Below are 23,053 nucleotides of genomic sequence, written 5' to 3' on the forward strand. Positions count from 1 at the left end.
GTCAACCTACTATGAACTTGTTTCATCTGAATATTTGATGAAAAACATGATTTTCACTATTTGGGACCTTTAAATAAAAGTATAAAATGAAGCACTTCCGACACCAGTGTTGTGTTGGCTCCTTAGAGTTGACCAGTTAGCCTCTTCAGTACGTTAGCTTCACAGTTAACGTCACCAGAGTTATCTTAGCCAGCTACTGTACCGTACCTGATAAGTCCCGTCTTGTTTCTGTCAGCTCCTCGTTGGTTGATGTTGGCGTGGGAAGAAGGAAACCACAACCTTCTCTCTTTCTGCTGTTTATTGACAGTTTGTTAACCACACAAAGACGGACTAGCTCCAGCACGATAACTATGTGTTCCATGCCGGGGCCATCTGTCGAGTCAATCTGACACTTAAACAATATAAGAAGAGAGCTTTCATCCGATTGGCCAGTAAGCATCAATCATAAATGTAACAAGATAGGTGGGCTTTCCACTCATAACAATACATTGTAATCTGTATTAGTCCAATGCAGACTATGGGGAACACCCATAAATGTTGATGTTGCAGGTGGTACCCTAAGGCCCTGTCAACTTCATAAATGCAGAGTCAACTGCAGCGAAGTGATGCCTTTGTCTGTACACTGCATCTACTGTATAATGGGTCACAGCATGCCTCGTTTTACAGTGACGCTCCAATGGATTCAACCTTTTTTTTCTGAGATGCTGCCATGGTAACGGGCAGCTTCTGGTCTTGGGCTGCAGCCACCAAAACCCTGCAGTTCTGCAAATAACCATTGGGGGCAGCAGTCTGGGGCGTTCAAAAAAGTCCAAGATGTTTGACTCTATGATCAGAAGATCTGAGATATGGAGGGGAGAACAAAGGCCAGTTGTCTCCACGGCAACACACAAAAGGGAGCGCCGCAGCATGGGGGGAATTCAACACGTTTCTGTCGGCCTGGTGATCACCGTGGTTACAAATTACAAAAATGCCTCTGTGAATTGCGCTTGGCCCAGCTCTCAGCATGGCTCTCTTTGAACTCAGTACAGGGAGACATGGCTGATATATGTACTATGACCTGCAGCCTGGCATCTGGGGCACAGCTGTTGTCCCTAATGTAGAGCCTGGGAAATCAGGACTTCCCTACAATGGCCCTAGGGGTCCAAAGATTACTGACAAGTTGGCATTAGTATTTCAAATGGTCAGTACAAATGTAGAAAGGTTTGAGGTTCATACAGTGGTAATTCAGCATGGAGGGCAGGGTTGGTTGGGATGGGGGGGGGGGGGGGGGGGGGGGTGCAGACTAAGAGGAGACTAGGACCCCTGAGAGGGAGACGCAGGGAGACGCTCGGAGATCCAGCCGGTGACTTCCTTGAGCACTGACGCCGCAGTCTCTGGGAGTTCATGGTGCAGGGCATGGTATGCTCCGTCATATACCTGAAAGAGAGAGAACACACACGATAAGCTCTATCTGTTACCTCTCTGTGTTCCCTATTTCTCACCCTCTCTGTTCCCCCTCTCTTTAGTGTGACAAGTGATGATGATGATGTATGGACTTGGAACAGCCAGTTAAACAAATAGAGAATGAAAAGAAAAAGAGAAGTTCAAGAGCAGATAAGATGGTGTCGATTCTAAATATACTGGCTTGTCTATATCAGTTTGTATGACTCAGTGTCTGAGCTATTCAGGTCTGTCGACATTTCTGTTTCGGCCTGTGCAGTGCTAGTCAGAGACATACACTACCGTTCAAAAGTTTGGGGTCACTTAGAAATGTCCTTGTTTTTTAAAGAAAAGCACATATTTTGTCCATTAAAATAACATCAAATTGATCAGAAATACCGTGTAGACATTGTTAATGTTGTAAATGACTATTGAAGCTGGAAACGGCAGATTTAAAAAAAATGGAATATCTACATAGGCGTACAGAGGCCCATTAACAGCAACCATCACTCCTGTGTTCCAATGGCACGTTGTGTTCGCTAATCCAAGTTTATCATTTTAAAAGGCTAATTGATCATCGAACCCACAAATGCTGATGCTCCAGATACTCATCTAGTCTAAAGAAGGCCAGTTTTATTGCTTCTTTAAGCAGTAAAACAGTTTTCAGCTGTGCTAACATAATTGCAAAAGGGTTTTCTAATGATCAATTTGCCTTTTAAAATGATAAACAGGGATTAGCTAACACAACGTGCCATTGGAACATAGGAGTGATGGTTGCTGATAATGGGCCTCTCAAAAACAAGGACATTTCTAAGAGACCCCAAACTTTTGAACGGTAGTGTATATTTAACCATACCATATATTTATCTAAATATATTTGATCTAAATATATGGCTCTGGTGCTAGTCCCACCTTGATCTTCTTGTCCGTGCTCGGGGCCTTGTCAAACATCATCTGGGACCCTCCGATGTCACACAGCTTGTCGACGTCGCCATGGAGAAGCAGGAAGGGCCAGGTGATGGCGGGGATCACTCTCTCGATCCGCTCCGACGCGCCTATCATCTGCATGGCAAATGACACACGTACCCCACCGTGATAGATCAACTCGTCAGTGTCATATGCTTCCACCTGCAGGGTAAAGGAAGTGACTGTTGAGTGACCATTTCCCTTAGATGTTCACTGATAGTAACCCATAGGGCGCTTGGCTTTCTCAATATTGACCCATGATGTGCATACTACTGTATAGGATATGGCCTGATATATCAGATATGGTGGTGGGCCGCTGCTAAATTGTTGCCGCCTCACCAAAATAAAAACTTTCAACCTTTTTCTAAATACATTTTCGGGATAGAAAAACGCTTTCAGTGTAAACTTAAACGACTAAAACTAGACAGAAAGTACCTTCATTAGTCACGCCCCTTGACTTTTTCCACGTTTTGTTGTGTTACAGCCTGAATTTAAAATAGATTCAATTGAGATTGTGTCACTGGCCAACACACAATACCCCGTAATGTGAAAGTGGAATTGTGTTTTTCAAATATTTTTTTACAAATGAAAAGCTGAAATGTCTTAAATCAATAGGTATTCAACCCCTTTGTTATGGCAAGCCTAAATAAGTTCAGGAGTAAAAAAAATTGCATAAGTCACATAAGTGGAATGGAATTACTCAGTGTGCAATAATAGTGTATAACATGATTTTTGAATAACTACATCATCCCTGTACCCCACACAACCAAATTATCTGTAAGGTCCCTCAGTCGAGCAGTGAATTTCAAACACAGATTCCACCACAAAGACCGGCGAGGTTTGCCAATGCCTCGCAAAGAAGGACACTTATTGGTAGATGGGTAAAAATACAGAAAGCAGATATTGAATATCCCTTTGAGCATGGTGAAGTCACTAATTAAACTTTGGATGGTGTATCAATACAACCAGTCACTACAAAGATTCAGGAGACCTTCCTAACTCAGTTGCCGGAGAGGAAGGAAACAGCTCAGTGATTTCACCATAAGGCCAATGGTGACTTTAAAACAGTTACAGAGTCTAATGGTTGTGACAGTAGAAAACTGAGGACGGATCAACAACATTGTAGTTACCCCACAATACTAACCTAAGAGACAAGAGTGAAAAGGAAGCATGTACAGAATACAAATATTCCAAAATATCCATCCAGTTTGCAATAAAGTAAAGTAAAACTGCAAAATCCAACAACACATCACTGAGTACCACTCTTCATATTTTTAAGGATGGTGGTGGCTGCATCATGTTAAGCTTTCATCGCCAAGGATTAGGGAGATTTTTTTTAATTACAAAGGCTTTAACACAACAAAATGTAGAATAAGTCAAGGGGTACGAATAGTTTCTGAAAGCACTGATTGTAGAAAATACAATTGATCTATATATTTTTGAATAATATAACCTTTGACACCTAGAAATCACCAAAATGAAAGCTAGACTGTCAGGGAGAATCGAAAAGTCCCAAAACAATGAATTTAGGAGTATTTTTGGCATGGTTGGATTACTGACAGGGCACGCAGGGCACCGACTGGGATCCCCATTGGTTTTGTATTCATGTTTGAGCATAAGAACACGGAAATAGCCATGGCAAAATGCGTGGAAGTGCAGCAAATTAGTTTTCACACTGCAACATTTTATCTCAGCTCCATGGAAACAGTTCCAGAATTGCAGGAAAATAGCTGGGGAAAAAAACATACTTTTTTTCTCTCTGTCGCCAATTCCCGACCGGTTCAAAACAGAGAGCTGGACGATCTGGATCTCAGTCAAGCCTCTATTGTGGAGCTGAGGATGCACACACACATTCCATAGACCAGACTTACCTGTGTTTGGTCCCGGGAAATCCATTTAGACTTAATCAAGCCCAGAGTGAGACTGGGCACAATGTGATTTGCGACTTTAGCCAGGAACACCTGCAGAACAAAGAGGAACAACCACAGAGATTACAAAGGCATGTAATGGGGAGCTAATACAGCTCAGGTCAGTGGTCGTTAAAGGGATTCATGGAGTGGTTAACATTGGTGACAGGCTAAATGTGAGTGGATTGGGTGCAGGTGAAACCCCAGAAATAGAATTCCTAGAACGGGCATCCCCGTTAAAGAATAGGTGGGTAATGAGTGGATAGGAAGAAAAGCCTATTTCTATGGGCAAACCCCACCTTGAAGGGCGTGGCAGACTCTGGGTTCATCCTGACCATAGGAGCGATCAGAGCCACGCCGGCAAAGTCGCTCGGTCGTGCACACGCCGTCAGAATTGAGATGGCTCCACCCTGAAGAAAAAGGAAGAGAAACGATGACGTCTTTTGTGATTTAAAGGAAAACTCCACCCAAAAACTATCATTTGGTATTTGTTTCATTAATCCATTGCTGATATCCCAAAATGTTTTTCAGGTCAGCAATGAAGTTTTCAAGATCTATAACTTTCAAAATACAGAAATACAATTCAAAAGGCACTCGCACATCTGAGCTATCTTTGTCTTTACCAGCGTCGACCCTTACACTATCTTTGTCTTTACCAGCGTCGACCCTTACACTATCTTTGTCTTTACCAGCGTCGACCCTTACACTATCTTTGTCTTTACCAGCGTCGACCCTTACACTATCTTTGTCTTTACCAGCGTCGACCCTTACACTATCTTTGTCTTTACCAGCGTCGACCCTTACACTATCTTTGTCTTTACCAGCGTCGACCCTTACACTATCTTTGTCTTTACCAGCGTCGACCCTTACACTATCTTTGTCTTTACCAGCGTCGACCCTTACACTATCTTTGTCTTTACCAGCGTCGACCCTTACACTATCTTTGTCTTTACCAGCGTCGACCCTTACACTATCTTTGTCTTTACCAGCGTCGACCCTTACACTATCTTTGTTGCAGGTGTACGGTAACAATTGAATAACATGAAAGAAAAGAGAAACCCGTGCCCGGCTCATACCGGCTATACACTGTGTATACCAAACATTATGAACACCTTCCTAAAATTGAGTTTCATCCCCCTCCTTAAAAGTCCTTCTCCTCCCCTCCATCTACACTGATCGACGTTGATTTAACAAGTGACATCAATAAGGGATCGTAGCTTTCACCTGGATTCGCCTGGTCTATGTCATAGAAAGAGTTTTGTATACTCAGTGCATTTATGTATTTGGAAAGTAATATATCTTGAAAACTTGAGTGCTGACATGCAAAACATGTTGGGACTATATCGACAAAACAATGGACCAACGAAACAAATATCAAAAGATCGTTTTTGGATGGAGTGTTCCTTTAAATCAAATACGCATGGGTAAACTAATTAGGAGTTACGCAACGGCTTCCTAGAATCAATCAATTTGGCACGGATAATTGTGGAGGGCTTTTGGGAGGCAAATTTGTTTGAACAGTGTTTGTCTGCCCTCTCTTTGTCAGATGTTTGAATATTCATGAGAGTGGGGGCCTCTATCGAGTGAGCCTCTAAAGAGATGGGCTGTTGAGAAAAACATTTCCCACCAGCGAATGAAATGAAAGTCAAATGCATTGAACATCGCAAACACGGCTAAATCTATATAGCGATAACCATACAATTGAATTGAATAAATGTGTCTCTATGTAGGTGATCTCTATGTCTATCTATACTAACTAATCGAGAGACCACAAACAAGTTGTTGATTGAGTAATGCTTATTCTGTTTTGTCAAATCCCATTCAGGGTTCGTTTCAGCCTGATTCAACTGTCTGGTCAAACAGTGAGTGAACTCCAGTGAATTTAGGGAATCTTCCCTGCTATTTCTGAGCTGTTATTGGAGGGTTTGATAGTGATATCGGCACCAAACGGGCCATGCTGGGTCACAGCCTTCCCATACCAAGAAAGGCTTTCTGGGGTAACGGCTCCTGACTGAAGGAGCCAAGAATGAATGGAGAGAGAGAGAAGCCTTTGGAGGGTTGGGCAGGAAGGGTGAGCGAGGGGAACAGAGGTGCTCTTTAAGGAATTGATTACACCAAGAGAGGCCTCCACCAGAAACACACACACAAGCTCATCCCCTCTTGCACTGAGGGAAAGAATACTTGCATTGTGTTGCGTCCCCTCACACTATGAAGACTCTGATTGTGGTTATGTAAGGCGCTAACATGCTGACATCACATAAAGGCCTGGCACTGAAGAAGTGGGACATGGAAGAGGGCCAGACATACAGAGCCAGGGGAGGAGAGGTGGAAGGAGGAAGGAATGGGTCAGGAAATACAGAAAGAGAGGAGGAGAAGGAGGGACGGAGGGAGGATTTGGCCAGTAAAGGAGCAAGGGTCTATATTGCTCACTAATCAGAACCGCAGTGAACGGTCAGTAGAAGAGTGGACAGTGTGGGCAAGGTTTAGCCTCGATTAGAGGGTACACTGGACTTTGTTGTTGAGTACAGTGAGGTCAGTGAGGGTCACCAGTCAATTCTGTCACGCCCTGATCTGTTTCACCTGTTCCTTGTGATTGTCTCCACCCTCTCCTCGCTTATTTTCCCCAGTGTATTTATCCCTGTGTTTCCTGTCTCTCTGTGCTAGTTCGTCTTGTATGTTTGTCAAGTCAACCAATGTGTTTAACCCGTTCTCTTTTTGACCGTCTTCACGGTTTTGACCTCTGCCTGACTCCGGACTACTTTCCTGCCTGCCTGATCATCCTGCCTGCCCTGACCTTGATTCTGCCTGCCCTTCAGAACCTTTTGGACTCTGAACTGGTTTTGACCCTTTTCCCTGTCCACGACCATTCTCTTGCCTTCCCCTATTGGATTATTAAATACTGTAAAACTCCAACCATCTACCTCCTGTGTCTGCATCTGGGTCTCGCCTGGTGTCATGATAAATTAATCAGCTGCCAGTGCAAGTATTGCAGTAAAGGATTATTTGGGACCACATGTATCTGGACTAGCCTGTTTCTGGATTAAGATTCTCCTCAGTAATCTGAAACATGCCATTTGTGTTGACTGAGACCACAGGCTTTGGGGCTTTAATGTCGATAATAGTGGTGGTGGAATTTGCCCCTGACACAGGAAATGCCCAATTTGACACTGCTCATACATTACAGTCTAATGGGTTCTAAGCATGGCTTGTTCATATACAGTTGAAGTCGGAAGTTTACATACACTTTAGCCAAATACATCTAAACTCAGTTTTTCACAATTCCTGACATTTAATCCTAGTAAAATTCCCTGTCTTAGGTCAGTTAGGTTCACCACCTTATTTTAAGAATGTGAAATGTCAGAATAATAGTAGAGTGATTAATTTCAGCTTTTATTTCTTTCATCACATTCCCAGTGGGTCAGAAGTTTACATACACAATTAGTATTTGGTAGCATTGCCTACATTGTTTAACTTGGGTCAAATGTTTTGGGTAGCCTTCCACAAGCTTCTCATAATAAATTGGATGGATTTTGTTCTATTCCTCCTGACAGAGCTGGTGTAACTGAGTCAGGTTTGTAGGCCTCCTTGCTCGCACACGCTTTTTCAGTTCTGCCCACACATTTTCTATAGGATTGAGGTCAGGGCTTTGTGATGGCCACTCCAATACCTTGACTTTGTTGTCCTTAAGCCATTTTGCCACAACTTTGGAAGTATGTTTGGGGTCATTGTCCATTTGGAAGACCCATTTGTGACCAAGCTTTAACTTACTGATGTCTTGAGATGTTGCTTCAATATATCCACATCATTTTACTCTCTCATGATGCCATCTATTTTGTGAAGTGCACCAGTCCCTCCTGCAGCAAAGCACCCTCACAACATGATGCTGCCACACCTGTGCTTCACGGTTGGGATGATGTTCTTCGGCTTGCAAGCCTCCCCCTTTTTCCTCCAAACATAACGATGGTCATTATGGCCAAACAGTTCTATTTTTGTTTCATCAGACCAGAGGACATTTCTCTAAAAAGTACAATCTTTGTCCCCATCTGCAGTTGCAAACCGTAGTCTGGCTTTTTTATGGCTGTTTTGGAGCAGTGGCTTCTTCCTTGCTGAGCGGCCTTTCAGGTTATATCGATATAGGACTCGTTTTACTGTGGATATAGATACTTTTGCACCTGTTTCCTCCAGCATCTTCACGAGGTCTTTTGCTGTTGTTCTGGGATTGATTTGCACTTTTCGCACCAAAGCACGTTCATCTCTAGGAGACAGAACGCGTCTCCTTCCTGAGCGGTATGATGGCTGCGTGGTCCCATGGTGTTTATACTTGCGTTCTATTGTTTGTACAGATGAACGTGGTTCCTTCAGGTGTTTGGAAATTGCTCCCAAGGATGAACCAGACTTGTGGAGGTCAACAATTATTTTTCTGAGGTCTTGGCTGATTTCTTTTGATTTCCCCATGATGTCAAGCAAAGAGGCACTGAGTTTGAAGGGAGGCCTTGAAATACATCCAAAGGTACACCTCCAATTGACTCAAATTACATCAATTAGCCTATCAGAAGCATATAAAGCCATGACATCATTTTCTGGCATTTTCCAAGCTGTTTAAGGGCACAGTCAACTTAGTGTATGTTAACTTCTGACCCACTGGAATTGTGATACAGTGAATTATAAGCTAAATAATATGTCTGTAAACAATTGTTGGAGAAATGACTTGTGTCAAAAAAGTTATCTAATTTGAACTGCATGTCAAACCTAAAGGAAGGCTGTCTAATTGTGCACAGCTGGTGGTGCATGAGAGAATCTAAAGGACGTTATCACAACGAGGATCTCGACGTATAGGCTATAGGTGGTTTCCATTGTTCAGGCGCTTTACAGCAGAGATCAGTCACAGAACAGCAGAACAAGCAAACAGAGGCAGAGCAGCAGGGAAGGGAAATGAGGCCTGTAACGCTAAATACGTCAAATCCATTTTAAGGCCTGACTTGGCCCTGTTGGTATTTACATAGCTAGACTTTCAGAGGACACCGTTTCCCATGAGCATAGACATACGAGCTGTGATGTCAGAGCATCTGTGGTCATCTGAGTCACAGCGAGTGTGTTGAACGAAGTCCTTGTATAATGTTTGTGTAATGGATATAGCCTCGAACTAACCCTGGCCCTATGACTTCTGAGAACTGTGTTGAGAGGTAAACACCATAGCCGCTGGCAATGATACAGCCTCAGTGTTTGGACAAGGAATAAACTAGAGACGGTACGGTACCATGGAGACATTTTACATTTGGGTAATTTAGCAGACGCTCTTATCCAGAGCGACTTACAGTTGGTACATTCGTCTTAACACAGTGCGGTAGGACAACCACATACCCCAGGCATAGTAAGGGCATTTTCCCTCAGTACAGTAGCTATCAGCAAAGTCAGAGCTAGTAAGAATAACAAACGTCTGAGTCAGTAAGGTGGCAAAAAAAAAATCAAGTGCGAGTGTTAGTTCATGAATGTGACCCCAGTATTTTGACAAGGAAGATACTAGATACCTTTATTGTTTTTTTCACTTTTGTATATTATCTACCTCACTTGCTTTGGCAATGTTAACACATGTTTCCCATGCCAATAAAGCCCCTTGAATTGAATAGAATTGAATACTAGAGAGGGTACCGTACTACAGAGTGGCCCCAGTCTTTGGTCAGCGAGCAGACTACAGAATGTACCGTACCATAGAGTGTCCAATGATGAAGATAGGCAGGTCGGGGTGTCGGCCCTTCATCAGATCAATGTGCTGGAGGGAGTCTCTGACAAACACCTGGAAGTCCTTAATATTCATCCGGTCTCCTTCACTCTGGCCATGGCCAACTGATGGAGGGAAAATGAGATAGATATAGAAGGAGAGAATGAAAGATTTAGAGGAAGATTTATATATATATATGAGAGGGCGAGAGAGATTTAGAGGGGGAGATTTTAGAGGGAGAGAGAGAGGGGGAGATTTAGAGCGAGAGAGAGATTTAGAGGGAGAGAGAGAGGGGGAGAGAGATGAGGACAAGGCACCATTGTAATTGACAGAGACCATAGAGGAATACATTTCCCACTCTACCCTTCATTACTCTCTGTACAGACGAGCCAGATGAGACAGAGAGGGAGAGCCATTCTCCATCTCCATACGTGCCAATCCATCCTATGTTATCCTGCCAGCTGTCCCTCCCTCCTCCCATTACCTTCCAACACCTTGCTCTGAACATGCCGCTGAAGCTATGTGAAAGGTGCGTTGCCATGGCACCAGCTACAGTTTCAACATTCAGAACATGTGCCGTTCACCCTCTCTCCCTTTCCATCCTTCCACCCCCCCCCCCCCCCCCCCCCTCTCTCTCTCACTTGCTTCTCTCCCCATAATATCTTCCACTGATAATGGTGCAATGGAAGCCCATTGGTGTCTGTCAGTCGCGGGATGCTGTTAATTTTTCTTCTGCAGTGAAGTCTGTGAGTGTGTGCATGCTCGTATGTGTCAAAAATCCCACTCTCACCTCGTGATTTCAATATTTCTGTGATTACTTTGAAACGCAATGGGAAACATTGAGTTGAAAAAAATAATTGTCGTAGACAAAATAAAGAAAAATCTCTAACACAACATTTATTAACATTCATTCTCGTTACTGTATAATAACCCTGGGGGGGGGGAATCCATGTTAGTAAGTCAAGATTTACTTTGATACAATATGAATCATTAATGGAGATGACATTCCCAGAGGTCTCTGTTGAGTGCACTGTACACTGACATTCTAGGATCTGTCACTCATTAGATCACAGGGAAACACAGAGTTCCATCTCTCATTTGGCGCTGACTCTTAGAGCTGTTGCTCAACTCAACTGGGACCTGCTCTACTTCACTATGAGACTGGGTGACACTCACTCAGTCACCGTTCCTATTCTAAACTAAAACTTACACACTGTTCTAGCGATGACAAACATATTACGCCGTGGCATCACATTTGTCTATGGTAAGATTTCCACTGGTATTTTACTAGCAGTAAATGATGTGGCTGCAATGGTTAGTAGGACTTCTCCAGTATTTTTGGTGGCAATTTCTGTACCGTAAAATGAAGTGCTACCTCTGTGACTCTACTAAGAAGCGCTGCATGACAGTGATGTAGTCAAGTCACTAAAGCCTCGAGTTGCCAAGTCGAGTTGCTTTCCAACCATTTTTTTTTAAAAGTCACATTTCATTACAGTTGCACATTTGTAATGCTGAAAGGATAATACAGCTATCTAACATTTGATGTTGCAGCTAGTATGTTGAATTACGCAAAAGAGAGAGATTTTCTGACAACCAACCGGTCGAGTCCAACCGGTCGAGTCCAAGTGGTCGAGTCCAATCGCTACTTGAGTCTGAGTCAAGTACTACAACACCGCTGCAGCGTGCCTTGGCTCACCGTGGTCGTGCGCAAAGACGAGCAGGGACTGCTCCTTCAGGGTCTGGCCGATCTCATCATACGGCCCAGAATGCTCTCCTGCCCCATGTGCCACGAACACCAGAGCCCTGCAGGACACGAGGAAGAAGAGTGAAGTCAGACACATTTCATGCACACCTCTTGCACTATATTCAAACCCTCAGAGGGAGTGTTGCAAATTAGTTGACGAGGGCACTCAGATTATTTTTTGATTGTCGCTAATTGAGTTGGCGAGCCCTCTATCGGAAGGACGTGGTTGGGACTTGAGTCCACTCATCCAGTGACTAGATAGGGATCATATCAACAACTCTGTGAGAACATCCTCTTGATCGCCCATCGAGGGGTTTCGTCATAATAAAACATTCCACATCTTGTCTTTCAGTGAAAGCAGTTATCTGAACCGCACCCTTGTTTGCCCACAGAGCAGCAGAGTTAACTGGAACCAGACAGAGGTTGGAATCTCCAATAACAGACACATAGCCATGGGAAAGAGTGGCGAACCAACTCAGCTTGCCAGTAAGGCTTTGGTTCCTGCTTATAACCAGTCTACAAAACGGAGTGAATCTCTCAGTCAGATGCAATTAGCCTGAACGTGTTCAGAAGAAGGAGAGTGAATGGAAGAGATTGAGAGAGATGGAACAGAGGGAGAGAGAGAAAGAGAGTAGCTGTTCATCAAGCTAGATTAGTGGTTTCTCTGTTCCAGTTTCTCTCTCTCTCTCTCTCTAGCATTCTCTCGTTCTTATTTCAGAGCCTCCGGCTAGCTAGAGATTGCCATGCACTTGTTGGCTGAGGAGACGCTCATAGTGCGCCTTTTGTGTGAACATAATGTTCCCAACACACATGGGACAGTAGGGCTTCTATAGAGCTTAACTCAGTGGATTGTGGCGAGTATATTCAGTGTCTTGGGAATGGGAGTGGGGAGTTGAAATGTTCTCTCTCCCTCTCTCTTTCTCTCCCGCTCCCTCCCTCTATCTCGGCCTCTTCCTCTCTCTCTCTCGCCAAGGAATTTGAAACCCACTTGTCTCACAGAATGTGGCTTCGACCCAAATGCTGCCTCCAGCCCGAACTAACATAACGTTTTTGACACAGCATTCAACAAGCCATCTTGGTGAGACGCAGACTGAACTCTGACTAGTCACTCTGTATGGCGTATCAGTCTGTACGTGTGTGGTCGAGGGAGGGAGCGAGGGAGCGAGGGAGCGAGGGAGCGAGCGATAGAGGTTGTGAATTGGCCGGGGCCTGAACACTGACGGTTTAATCACATTAAGAGTCTGAGCCACTCAACACTAAAGGGTCAAAACCCTCATTTAACTGACTACAGCAGGGCTGGGGACTGAGGACAGCGCAGGTGAATACTGCTACAACCAGAAGTGCCAAATGAGCATGTCTCGGGTGCAGATGTCATTTCCACTTTGATCACGGAAAATGTAGAGTAATAGACAGTGAGAAAGCCAGAGAGAAGGGAAGTGAGGGAAAAAAAGCAGTAAGACAAACATTCAAGCCTGCTTTGTTTGGTAGGGAATTGTTGTAATCCTGACTCCAACATCAACATCAATAGTGTAATGACCCACTTAACTATATGCAGGCTGTGCGTGTATAATTTATAATACATCATTTGGTGGGTGTTTTTATATTTGTCATATTTCACACATGTGTGAGGGATAATCTACGAGGGGCTATGTGTTCTCAGGTAAATAGTGCACGACATGGAAGGAGTGGAACTGACCTTCGACAGAGTTATTATATTCCAGAGAACGCATAGAGCCCTGAGTTGTTTATCCCTTTTATACCATGGCTATAAATTGACATACTGTATTTACCGCTAGAATGTATTCATTTGCCAGTAGAAATGTGCTAACATCCACTGAAGTAGCTATCAAGTTTACTAGCTAGCTAGATAGCCACATTAGTTGCCTTGGTAACCAAAGAAACAGACTTGTTAGCATAGCTAACCAAGCCATCATCCTACCTTGCTATTATGAAAATGGAATTCAACAATGCCAATAATGTTTTCAATTCGGCTTTTGCTTTCAAAAGCAGCTCAAATATAGAACACGTAAGAATGAATTTCATATTCATGGATCTATACCGTGCAATTACACTGTGCGTTATTTAAGCAATAAGGCCAGAGGGGGTGTGGTATATGGCCAATATACCACGGCTAAGGGCTGTTTTTAAGTACAACGCAACACAGCGTATTCAAGACTCGAACCACCCAGTTTGTAAGTGTGTATTAATACGCACGTGTGAATTGGAAATGTGTTTTTTTGCATATCCCAACTCTCCCTGAGACACCCTCGGAGAGTGGGGTCACGGCCAGTGTCTGCCATTATCAATGATGACCCTGGAGCAATTAGGTTTAAGTGCCTTGCTCAAGGACAGATATTTAATCTTGTCTGCTCTAGATTTTGAACAAGCAACCTTTAGGTTACTGGCCCAACGATCTAACTCCTAGTCTGTGTGTGTGTGTGTGTGTGTGTGTGTGTGTGTGTGTGTGTGTGTGTGTGTGTGTGTGTATGTGTGTGTGTGTGTGTGTGTGTGTGTGTGTGTGTGTGCGCGCGCGCGCGCGTGTGCGGAGCCAGGGCTGTAGCCAGGGTCTGAGGTTTAGTGAGGCCTAGACAGGGGGGATTGGAAATTCTTCAAATTTCCAAGACATTTTTAGAAAGTTTAAGCTTATTTACTGCATTTCTATACAATTTAAAAATTATAAAATTCCCGGAAACTTTCCCGCCCGGAAACGGCGGCTGAACTACTCAAACTGGTCCAACGCCGCATCTCCCTCTCTCCACACGGCGTTAGCCCACTCCAGGGCTTTCCTGGTGAGGCACGAGACGAGGGCGACCACCCTCTCACGGCCCGATGGAGCCGGGTGGACGGTGGCTAGGTAGAGGTCTAATTGTAACAGGAACCCCCGGCAGTTCACAGCCCTCCCGTCGTACTCCTGCGGTAAGGAAAGACGAATCCCACTGGGTTCAGGCGGGAAAGGGGAGCTCAACGCGGTCCATGGTGGTGCCAAGATGGTGTAGTATTGCTGCATGCTCCTGGACGTGCTCCTCCACCCCTATGGCCGGGGTACCTTCTCCTGCTGACTCCATAGTTTCGGGTCAGTGATTCTGTAAGGGTGTTGAACTGGCGGCAGAGAAGTCAGACACAGGAGAGAAATAACTGTGTTTCCAACGGCGCAGTTTTTTACACAAAAAAACACAGGAAAACATAATAATAAAAATCAATGGGTAACATCACCCGACGCACACCAGTACAGACGTACACATACACTTACAATAAATAATCACTGACAAGGACATGAGGGGAAACAGGGTTAAATACACAACATGTCATTTGAAATATTAAAGCTGATCTACCCGTAAAATAATAATAATTAAATGACTGAATATTGCTATCTGCCAACCTTTACGCTACCCAGTCGGTAATTCGGCCATGATTACTACAAGTTTAGATAGCTGGCTGGACTAACTAGACTAATTTACCAATCTAAAAAAGATTAACTGAAATGGGCTAATTGAGTGTGTGTCGATAAGTGGCATATAACAAGAGGAAAAGCGCGGATGCACAACCAAGTTTTGAAATTGCACCTTGTATATTCTACTATTCTAACTCTCAACAGTAAGTTGAGACCCCAACTGAGTAAAAATATATATTTACACTACTGGTCAAAGGTTTTAGAACACCTACTCATTCAAGGGTTTTTCTTTCTTTTTTTTTACCATTTTCTACACTGTAGAACAGTAGTGAAGATATCAAAACTATGGAATAAAAAATATTAAATCATGTAGTAACCAAAAAAGTGGCAAAAAAATCAAAATATATTCTAAATGTTTGATTCTTCAAATTGCCACCCATTTCCTTGATGACAGCTTTGCACACTCTTGGCATTCTCTCATCCAGCATCACCTGGAATGCTTTTCCAACAGTCTTGAAGGAGTTCCCACATATTCTGAGTACTTGTTGGCTGCTTCTCCTTCACTCTGCGGTCCGACTCATCCCAAATAATCTCAATTGGTTTGAGGTCAGGGGATTGTGAAGGCCAGGTCATCTGATGCAGCACTCCACCACTCTAATTCTTGGTAAAATAGCGCTGACACACCCTGGAGGTGTGTTGGGTCATTGCCCTGTTGGAAAACAAATGATAGTCCCACTAAGCCCAAACCAGATGGGAATGTGTATCGCTGCGGAATGCTGTGGGCCTTGAATTCTAAATAAATCACAGACCGTGTCACCAGCAAAGCACCCCCACACCATAACACCTCCTCCTCCATGCTTTACGGTGGGAAATACACATGTGGAGATCATCCATTCACCCACACCGCGTCTCACAAAGACACGGTGGTTGGGACCAAAAATCTCCAATTTGGACTTCTTCTTACTGGTGTACTTTAGTGGAGGTTTCTTTGTAGAAATTTGACCATGAAGGCCTGATTCACACAGTCTCCTCTGAACAGTTGATGTTGAGACGTGTCCCTTACTTGAACTCTGTGAAGCATTTATATGGGCTGCAATTTCTGAGGCTGGTAACTCTAATGAACTTATCATCTGCAGCAGAGGTAACTCTGGGTGTTCCTTTCCTGTGGCGGTCCTCATGAGAGCCAGTTCCATCATAGCGCTTGATAGTTTCTTCAAGTGCAGTCGCAAAAACAGGCACACCTGTTAATTGAAATGCATTCCAGGTGACCTCATGAAGCTGGTTGAGAGAATGCCAAGAGTGTGCAATGCAGTCATCAAGTTACTGGCCTGCACACAATACCCCATAACGTCAAAGTGGAATCATGCTTTCAAAATGTTTACAAATGAATTAAAAAGGAAAAGCTGAAACGTCTTGAGTTAATAAGTATTCAAGCCCTTTGTTATGGCAAGCCTACATAAATTCAGGAGTAGAAATGTGTTTTACAAGTCACCTAACAAGTTGCATGGACTCTGTGTGTGCAATAATAGTGTTTAATGTGATTTGTTTAATGACTACCTCATCTCTGTACCCCACACATACAATTATCTGTAAGGTCCCTCAGTCGAGCAGTGAATTTCAAACACAGATTCAACCACAAAGACCAGGGAGGTTTTCCAATGCTTCGCAAAGAAGGGCACCTATTGGTAGATGTGTAAAAATATATAAAGCAGACATTGAATATCCATTTGAGCATGGTGAAGTTATTAATTACATTTTGGATGGTGTATCAATGCACCCAGTCACTACAAAGATACAGGTGTCCTTCCTAACTCAGTTGCCGGCAAATAAGGAAACCGCTCAGGGATTTCGCCATGAGGCCAATGGTGACTCTAAAACAGGATCAGAGTTTTTAATGGCTGTGATAGGAAAAAAGTGAGGATGGCTCAACAACATAGGAGTTACTCCACAATACTAACTTAAATGACAGAGTGAAAAGAAGGAAGCCTGTACAGAATAAAAATATACCAAAACATACATCCTGTTTGCAACAGGGCACTAAAGTAATAATGCAAAGAATGTAGCAAAGCAATTCACTTTTTGTCCTGAATACAAAGTGCAATGTTTGGGGCAAATTACTGAGTACCACTCGCCATATTTAGAAGCACAGTGGTGGCTGCGTCATGTTATGGGTATGCTTGTAATCGTTAAGGACTAGGAAGTTTTTCAGGATAAAAAAATGTTGAGCTAAGCACAAGCAAAATCCTAAAGGAAAACCTGGTTCAGTCTGCTTTCCACCTGACACTGGGAGATGAATTCACCTTTCAGCAGGACAATAACCTAAAACGCAAGGCCAAATCAGCACTTGAGTTGCTTACCAAGAAGATAGTGAATGTTATTGAGTGGCCAAGTTACAGTTTTGACTTACACATAGTTTAAAATCTATGGCAAGACTTGAAAATGTTTGTCTAGCAATAATCAACAACAAATTTGACAGAGTTTTCAAAAATGTTGAAAAGAATAATGGTCAAATGTTGCACAATCCAGGTGTGGAAAAATCTTAAGATATGTACCCAGAAAGACTCAAAGCTTTAAACTCTGCGAAAGATTTTACTACGAAGTATTGACTTAGGGCTGTGAATACTTATCTAAATGAATACTTATCTAAGCGGTATTTTGTACAAACATTTTTCACTTTGTTATTATACGCCATTGTGTATAGATGGGTGAGAAAAAAAACATAACATTTAAAACATTTTTAAATCAGGCTTTTCCAAGAAAATGTGGAATATGTCAAAGGGTATGAATACTTTCTGAAGGCACTGTATATAGCTACGGCCCTGTGTATACAAAGACAACCAGGTCTCACTGGTTCACAGCCCCCAGATTATTTATTGAAAGATCTGTCAATCATTGTAAAGGTGCCCTCCCCTCTCCCGGCACCTTTCACCTACTTCTTTCTCACCAGCAGCCCCTCACTCTCTAGCCTCTAAATGCCCAGTAAGCGATGTCATCAATGGACATGTATGGCAGAGGTTGCATGAATTTGGTGTTGTAAACAGACATTTATTTTATTCCAATCTTTAAAACCTGAGGCTGAATCTCACAGAATCTCTCGTCATAAAGGGGAGAATCCATAGGATAGCTTGTAGATATCTATACCAAATGTGCATTTTTATAGATGATGCCACCACACGAACAGAATGCCCTAAAAATATGTTTCTATCTGCTTTTCCCACTTCCATATGAGATGCCCAAACTAGCCTTCAGTCTAAACTATAGCTCATTGCTAAACAAACTACTATGAAAGTGCACTACTATAAACTGACCCACACTACTGTTAATAGAAGTAATTCAATTAGCGGTACTCTAGGGACAGATGGTGGTAATAATAACAATAACAATAAAATATGGGACTTATATAGCACCTAGACCGCGGTGAGGATGGGGGGGGGGGGGGGGGGGTACCGGTACAGAGTCAATGTATGGGGGCACAGGTTAGTCGAGGTAATTGAGGTAATATGTAAACGTAGGTAGAGTTAAAGTGACTATAAACAGGGAGTAGCAGCAGCGTAAAAGGGGGGGAGGGGCAATGCAAATAGTCTGGGTAGCAATTTAATTAGATGTTCAGGAGTCTTATGAAGCTGTTAAGAAGCATTTTGGACCTACACTTGGAGGTCCGATACCGCTTGCCGTGCGATAGCAGAGAGAACAGTCGATGACTGGGTGGCTGGAGTCTTTGACCATTTTTAGGGCCTTCCTCTGACACCGCCTGGTATAGAGGTCCTGGATGGCAGAAAGCTTGGACCCAGTGATGGTGCAGCTGTAGAACTTTTTGAGGATCTGAGGACATATGCCAAATCTCCTGAGGGGAATAGGTTTGGTGTGTTTGGTGTGTTTGGACCAGGATAGTTTGTTGGTGATGTGGACACCAAGGAACTTGAAGCTCTCAACCTGCTCCACTACAACCCTGTCGAGAAGAATGGGGGAATGGGGGCGTGCTCGGTCCTCCTTTTCCTGTAGTCCACAATAATCTCCTTTGTCTTGATCACATTGAGGGAGAGGTTGTTATCCTGGCACCACACAGCTAGGTCTCTGACCTCTTCCCTATAGGCTGCCTCATTGTTGTCGGTGATCAGGTTGTGTTGTGGGCAAACTTAATCATGGTGTTGGAGTCGTGGCTGGCCATGCAGTCATGAGTGAACAGGGAGTACGGCAGGGGACTGAGCATGCACCCCTGATGGGTGCACCCCTGAGGGGCCACCGTGTTGAGGATCAGCGTGGCAGATGTGTTGTTACCTACCCTTACCACCTGGGGGTGGTCCATCAGGAAGTCCAGGATCCAGTTGCAGAGGGAGGAGTCCCAGGGTCCTTAGCTGAGTAATGAGCTTTGAGGGCACTATGGTGTTGAACACTGAGATGTAGTCAATTAATAACATTTTTTCCAGGAGAGAAAGAGCAGTGCGGAGTGCAATAGAGATTGCATCATCTGTGAATCTGTTGGGTGGTATGCAAATTGTTGTGTGTCTAGGGTTTCTGGGATAATGGTGTTGATGTGAGCCATGACCAGCCTTTCAAAGCACTTAATGGCTACAGACGTAAGTGCTACGGGTCGGTAGTCATTTAGGTAGGTTACCTTAGTGTTCTTGGGCACAGGGACTATGGTGGTCTGCTTGAAACACGTTGGCATTACAGACTCAGTCGGGGACAGATTGAAAATGTCAGTGAAGACACCTGCCAGTTGGTTAGCGCATGCTTGGAGTACACATCCTGGTAATCCTTCTTGCCCTGCGGCCTTGTGAATGTTGATCTGTTTAAAGGTCTTACTCACAGCGGCTACGGAGAGCGTGATCGCACAGTCATCCGGAACAGCTGATGCTCTCATGCATGCTTCAGTGCTGCTTGCCTCGAAGTGAGCATAGAAGTAATTTCACTGGGCAGCTCGCGGCTGTGCTTCCTTTTGTAGTCTGTAATAGTTTGATGGTTCGTCCGAGGGCAGAGCGGGGTTTTTTATAAGCGTCCGGGTTAGTGTCCCGCTCCTTAAAAGCGGAAGCTCTACCCTTTAGCTCGGTGCGAATGTTGCCTGTGGCTTCTGGTTGGGGTATGTACGTACAGTCACTGTGGGGACGACGTCATCGATGCACTTATTGATGAAGCCAGTGACTGATGTGGTGTACTCCTCAATGCCATCGGAAGAATCACGGAACACATTCCAGTCTGTGCTATCAAAACAGTCCTGTAGCTTAGCAACTGTGTCAGCTGACCACTTCTTTATTGACCGTGTCACTGGTGCTTCCTGCTTTAGCTTTTGCTTGTAAGCAGGAATCAGGAGGATTGAATTATGACAAATGGAGGGTGAGGGAGAGCTTTGTATGTGTCTCTGTGTGTGGAGTAAAGGTGGTCTAGATTTTATTTTTCCTCTGCTTGCACATTTAACATGCTGGTAGAAATGAGGTAAAACGGATTTAAGTTTCCCTGCATTAAATTCTCCGGCCACTAGGAGCGCCTCTGCCTCTGGATGAGCGTTTTCCTGTTTGCTTATTGCCTTATACATCTCATTGAGTGCGGTCTTAGTGCCAACATCGGGTTGTGGTGGTAATCCCTGAGCTGACTAGGTGAAAAATCTGTTGATGTGCCCTTCTTCACTCTGCTAAATTACTCAAATGTAAAATGAAACCAGAGTGAGGGTGAGTCTGTTACACTGCAGGCTCCATGGTTTGGTGTGACACTATAGTCCAGATGTTGTGTGGGCCTCTCTGTTTCCAGGGCCAACTCTCTGATGTAGTGGAGTCTGTTCCACTTTAGATGGCATGAGGGAGCAGGGGGCAAGCACAGGACTGTATAACTCCCTGAATGGAGAACATTAGGTTCTATTTTAGTTGAATCTATCACAGTCTCTAGCAGAGCATACATGTCCGTTTTTTTACACCTCACATGACATTTCATTTCACCTTGGGGTGGCCTCTGGCTCCCAGTAGCGGCAGAATAAGTGCTGTCCGTCGGCGTTGACGAAGTGCTTCAGGTCGGCGTAGGAGACACCTTGCGGAGTCCGCCGTGGATCTTCTGGTTCGGGCATGTAGACGCCTAGGAGCCACTCTGCAGCATAAACAGGGAGAAACAGATAGTAGGTCAATGCTGTACAGATATGACAGACCAGCGAAAAGTGACCGGGACATGCAAGTGACCAAGACATTCATTGTTTGCTATTTTTCACAAATGGCACTCAGCAGAAAGCGACTCAGCGGCTCCAAAGGAATGTTTTCAATTCGATACAGCGACATAAGTCATGGAACCATAAACCTATGTTGAAATCTCCTCTCCCCAGGTGACTGTGGTCACATTCACCCTCCACTACAACCCCCAGCTGCGCCGCAGCTGAGTTTTATGACAATGGCGAGTGCAAATGGGTTGCCATCTAGGCTATGTTACAGTAACAACAGGCTACAGTGCAGTCAAGGTGAGTGAGTTTTTATTTCACCTTTATTTTAACAGGGAAAACATATTGAGACCTAGGTGTTCTTGTACGATATGTTAGATTAAAGAAGAAAGACAGACACAATTGTCAAGTTCAATAATTGTACAACCCCTACATACTGGGTCCAGGGAACAGCCCAGCTAGTCGATTATCTATCAAACTGGACTCCGTAACACTAGGTCTCTTTTACAAAGGTGTATATACAACACAAATGTAAGCCTACCCATTATACCCAAACGTGTACACATTAAAATACAAAAATACAGTCATGGGAATCACAAATACAACACCACAAATCAACCAGAAAAACCGTTACATTCAGACACAAATAAGACCCCAATCAATACTTTAAATTACTGAACGGCACCAGAATATCAAGATGAAAATGTATTTTGAATTTAGTTCCAGCAATATGGTGCATTAAAACTAAAAGATGATTTACCTAGCTCAGTGGAGACCCTCGAAACCTCAATAGTTAACCAATCATGTGAACGGTTAATCAACTCGGGTGTCTATACTTGAAGAGCATAGTTAGATAAGACAGACGTTTATGAAGAATGTAGGCTAGAATGAATGTCGTGGAAAAGGGTCTGCCAGTAAAAATAGACCGCACTATTTCCTGAGGTCTAGTTTCAGCTATTGCCTAATAATAACCTACGTCAAGTTTATGTAGGCTTGTGATACCAAATGTACATTTTATCCAATGTGTGCCTTGGAATAGCCTATGAGTCAATTATCTATTGATGGCAGTGCCACTGATATAAATATTGGTAGATAGGGCCTAGATAAATTAAAGTCTCAAGGGACATGATGTGCCAGTGTCGACTCACACGACCAGCTTTGGCGCTGTCATAAGAGGCTTAAAATAGCCTACAAAAAAACTCAACCTCCCTCCCCCATTGTAGCTGTGACAAATATTTAACCAGAAATGACAGAAACCTTTGATGTTATTTTTGACAGGCTGAATGTGAAATTTACATTGGGCCATATGGGTCCCCCGTCCACCTCAACCTCTGAACATTGTTTCAACCCAACCATGTTGCTACTTATAACAATGTAACGAAACGTGACATTTTTGTGATGTAATTGGCATACCCGTCACATTTGTCACATTGTTATAAGGAGCAATATTGTATCTGTTGAAACAGTATTCAGAGGCTGAGAATGGAAGCAATGTATGCAGTACTTTTTTTTTAATGATGATAAATGTCCAAAAAAAAGTTGACCAACCTTATGTCCTGAAAGGTCTGTAAAGTTGCGCTTCCTCACAAACGGCTCTGCCTTCTCCGCGCTCTCTGCTGAGGTTGCGTGGCCGCTCGTAGGCTGAAGAATGTAGAGAGAGAGGCGTGCGCGAGGAAACATCAATACACACGGACTGAAACCCGTTTCCCAGTGGCGGAGGCACCTTCTAGTACTAGACCTCCTCTCTATCCGCTCTGTCCTTCTGCTGAGC

General features: G+C 43.8%; 1 protein-coding gene across 1 annotated transcript; it reads right to left on the bottom strand.

Annotated features, from left to right (window-relative positions):
• Nucleotides 1-280: 280 nt before the first annotated feature.
• Nucleotides 281-23,053, bottom strand: mgll (monoglyceride lipase). The gene is made up of 8 exons (XM_021615688.2): nucleotides 22,831-23,053; nucleotides 21,077-21,221; nucleotides 11,708-11,814; nucleotides 10,000-10,136; nucleotides 4,592-4,702; nucleotides 4,257-4,346; nucleotides 2,332-2,547; nucleotides 281-1,416 (listed from the first exon to the last, which is right to left on the bottom strand). Exons 2-8 carry the CDS (start codon nucleotides 21,199-21,201, stop codon nucleotides 1,294-1,296), a joined length of 909 nt encoding a protein of 302 aa, XP_021471363.1. The 5' UTR covers nucleotides 21,202-21,221; nucleotides 22,831-23,053; the 3' UTR covers nucleotides 281-1,293.

The sequence above is a fragment of the Oncorhynchus mykiss genome, chromosome 9 (assembly GCF_013265735.2).
Source record: "Oncorhynchus mykiss isolate Arlee chromosome 9, USDA_OmykA_1.1, whole genome shotgun sequence".
Lineage (NCBI taxonomy): Eukaryota > Metazoa > Chordata > Actinopteri > Salmoniformes > Salmonidae > Oncorhynchus > Oncorhynchus mykiss.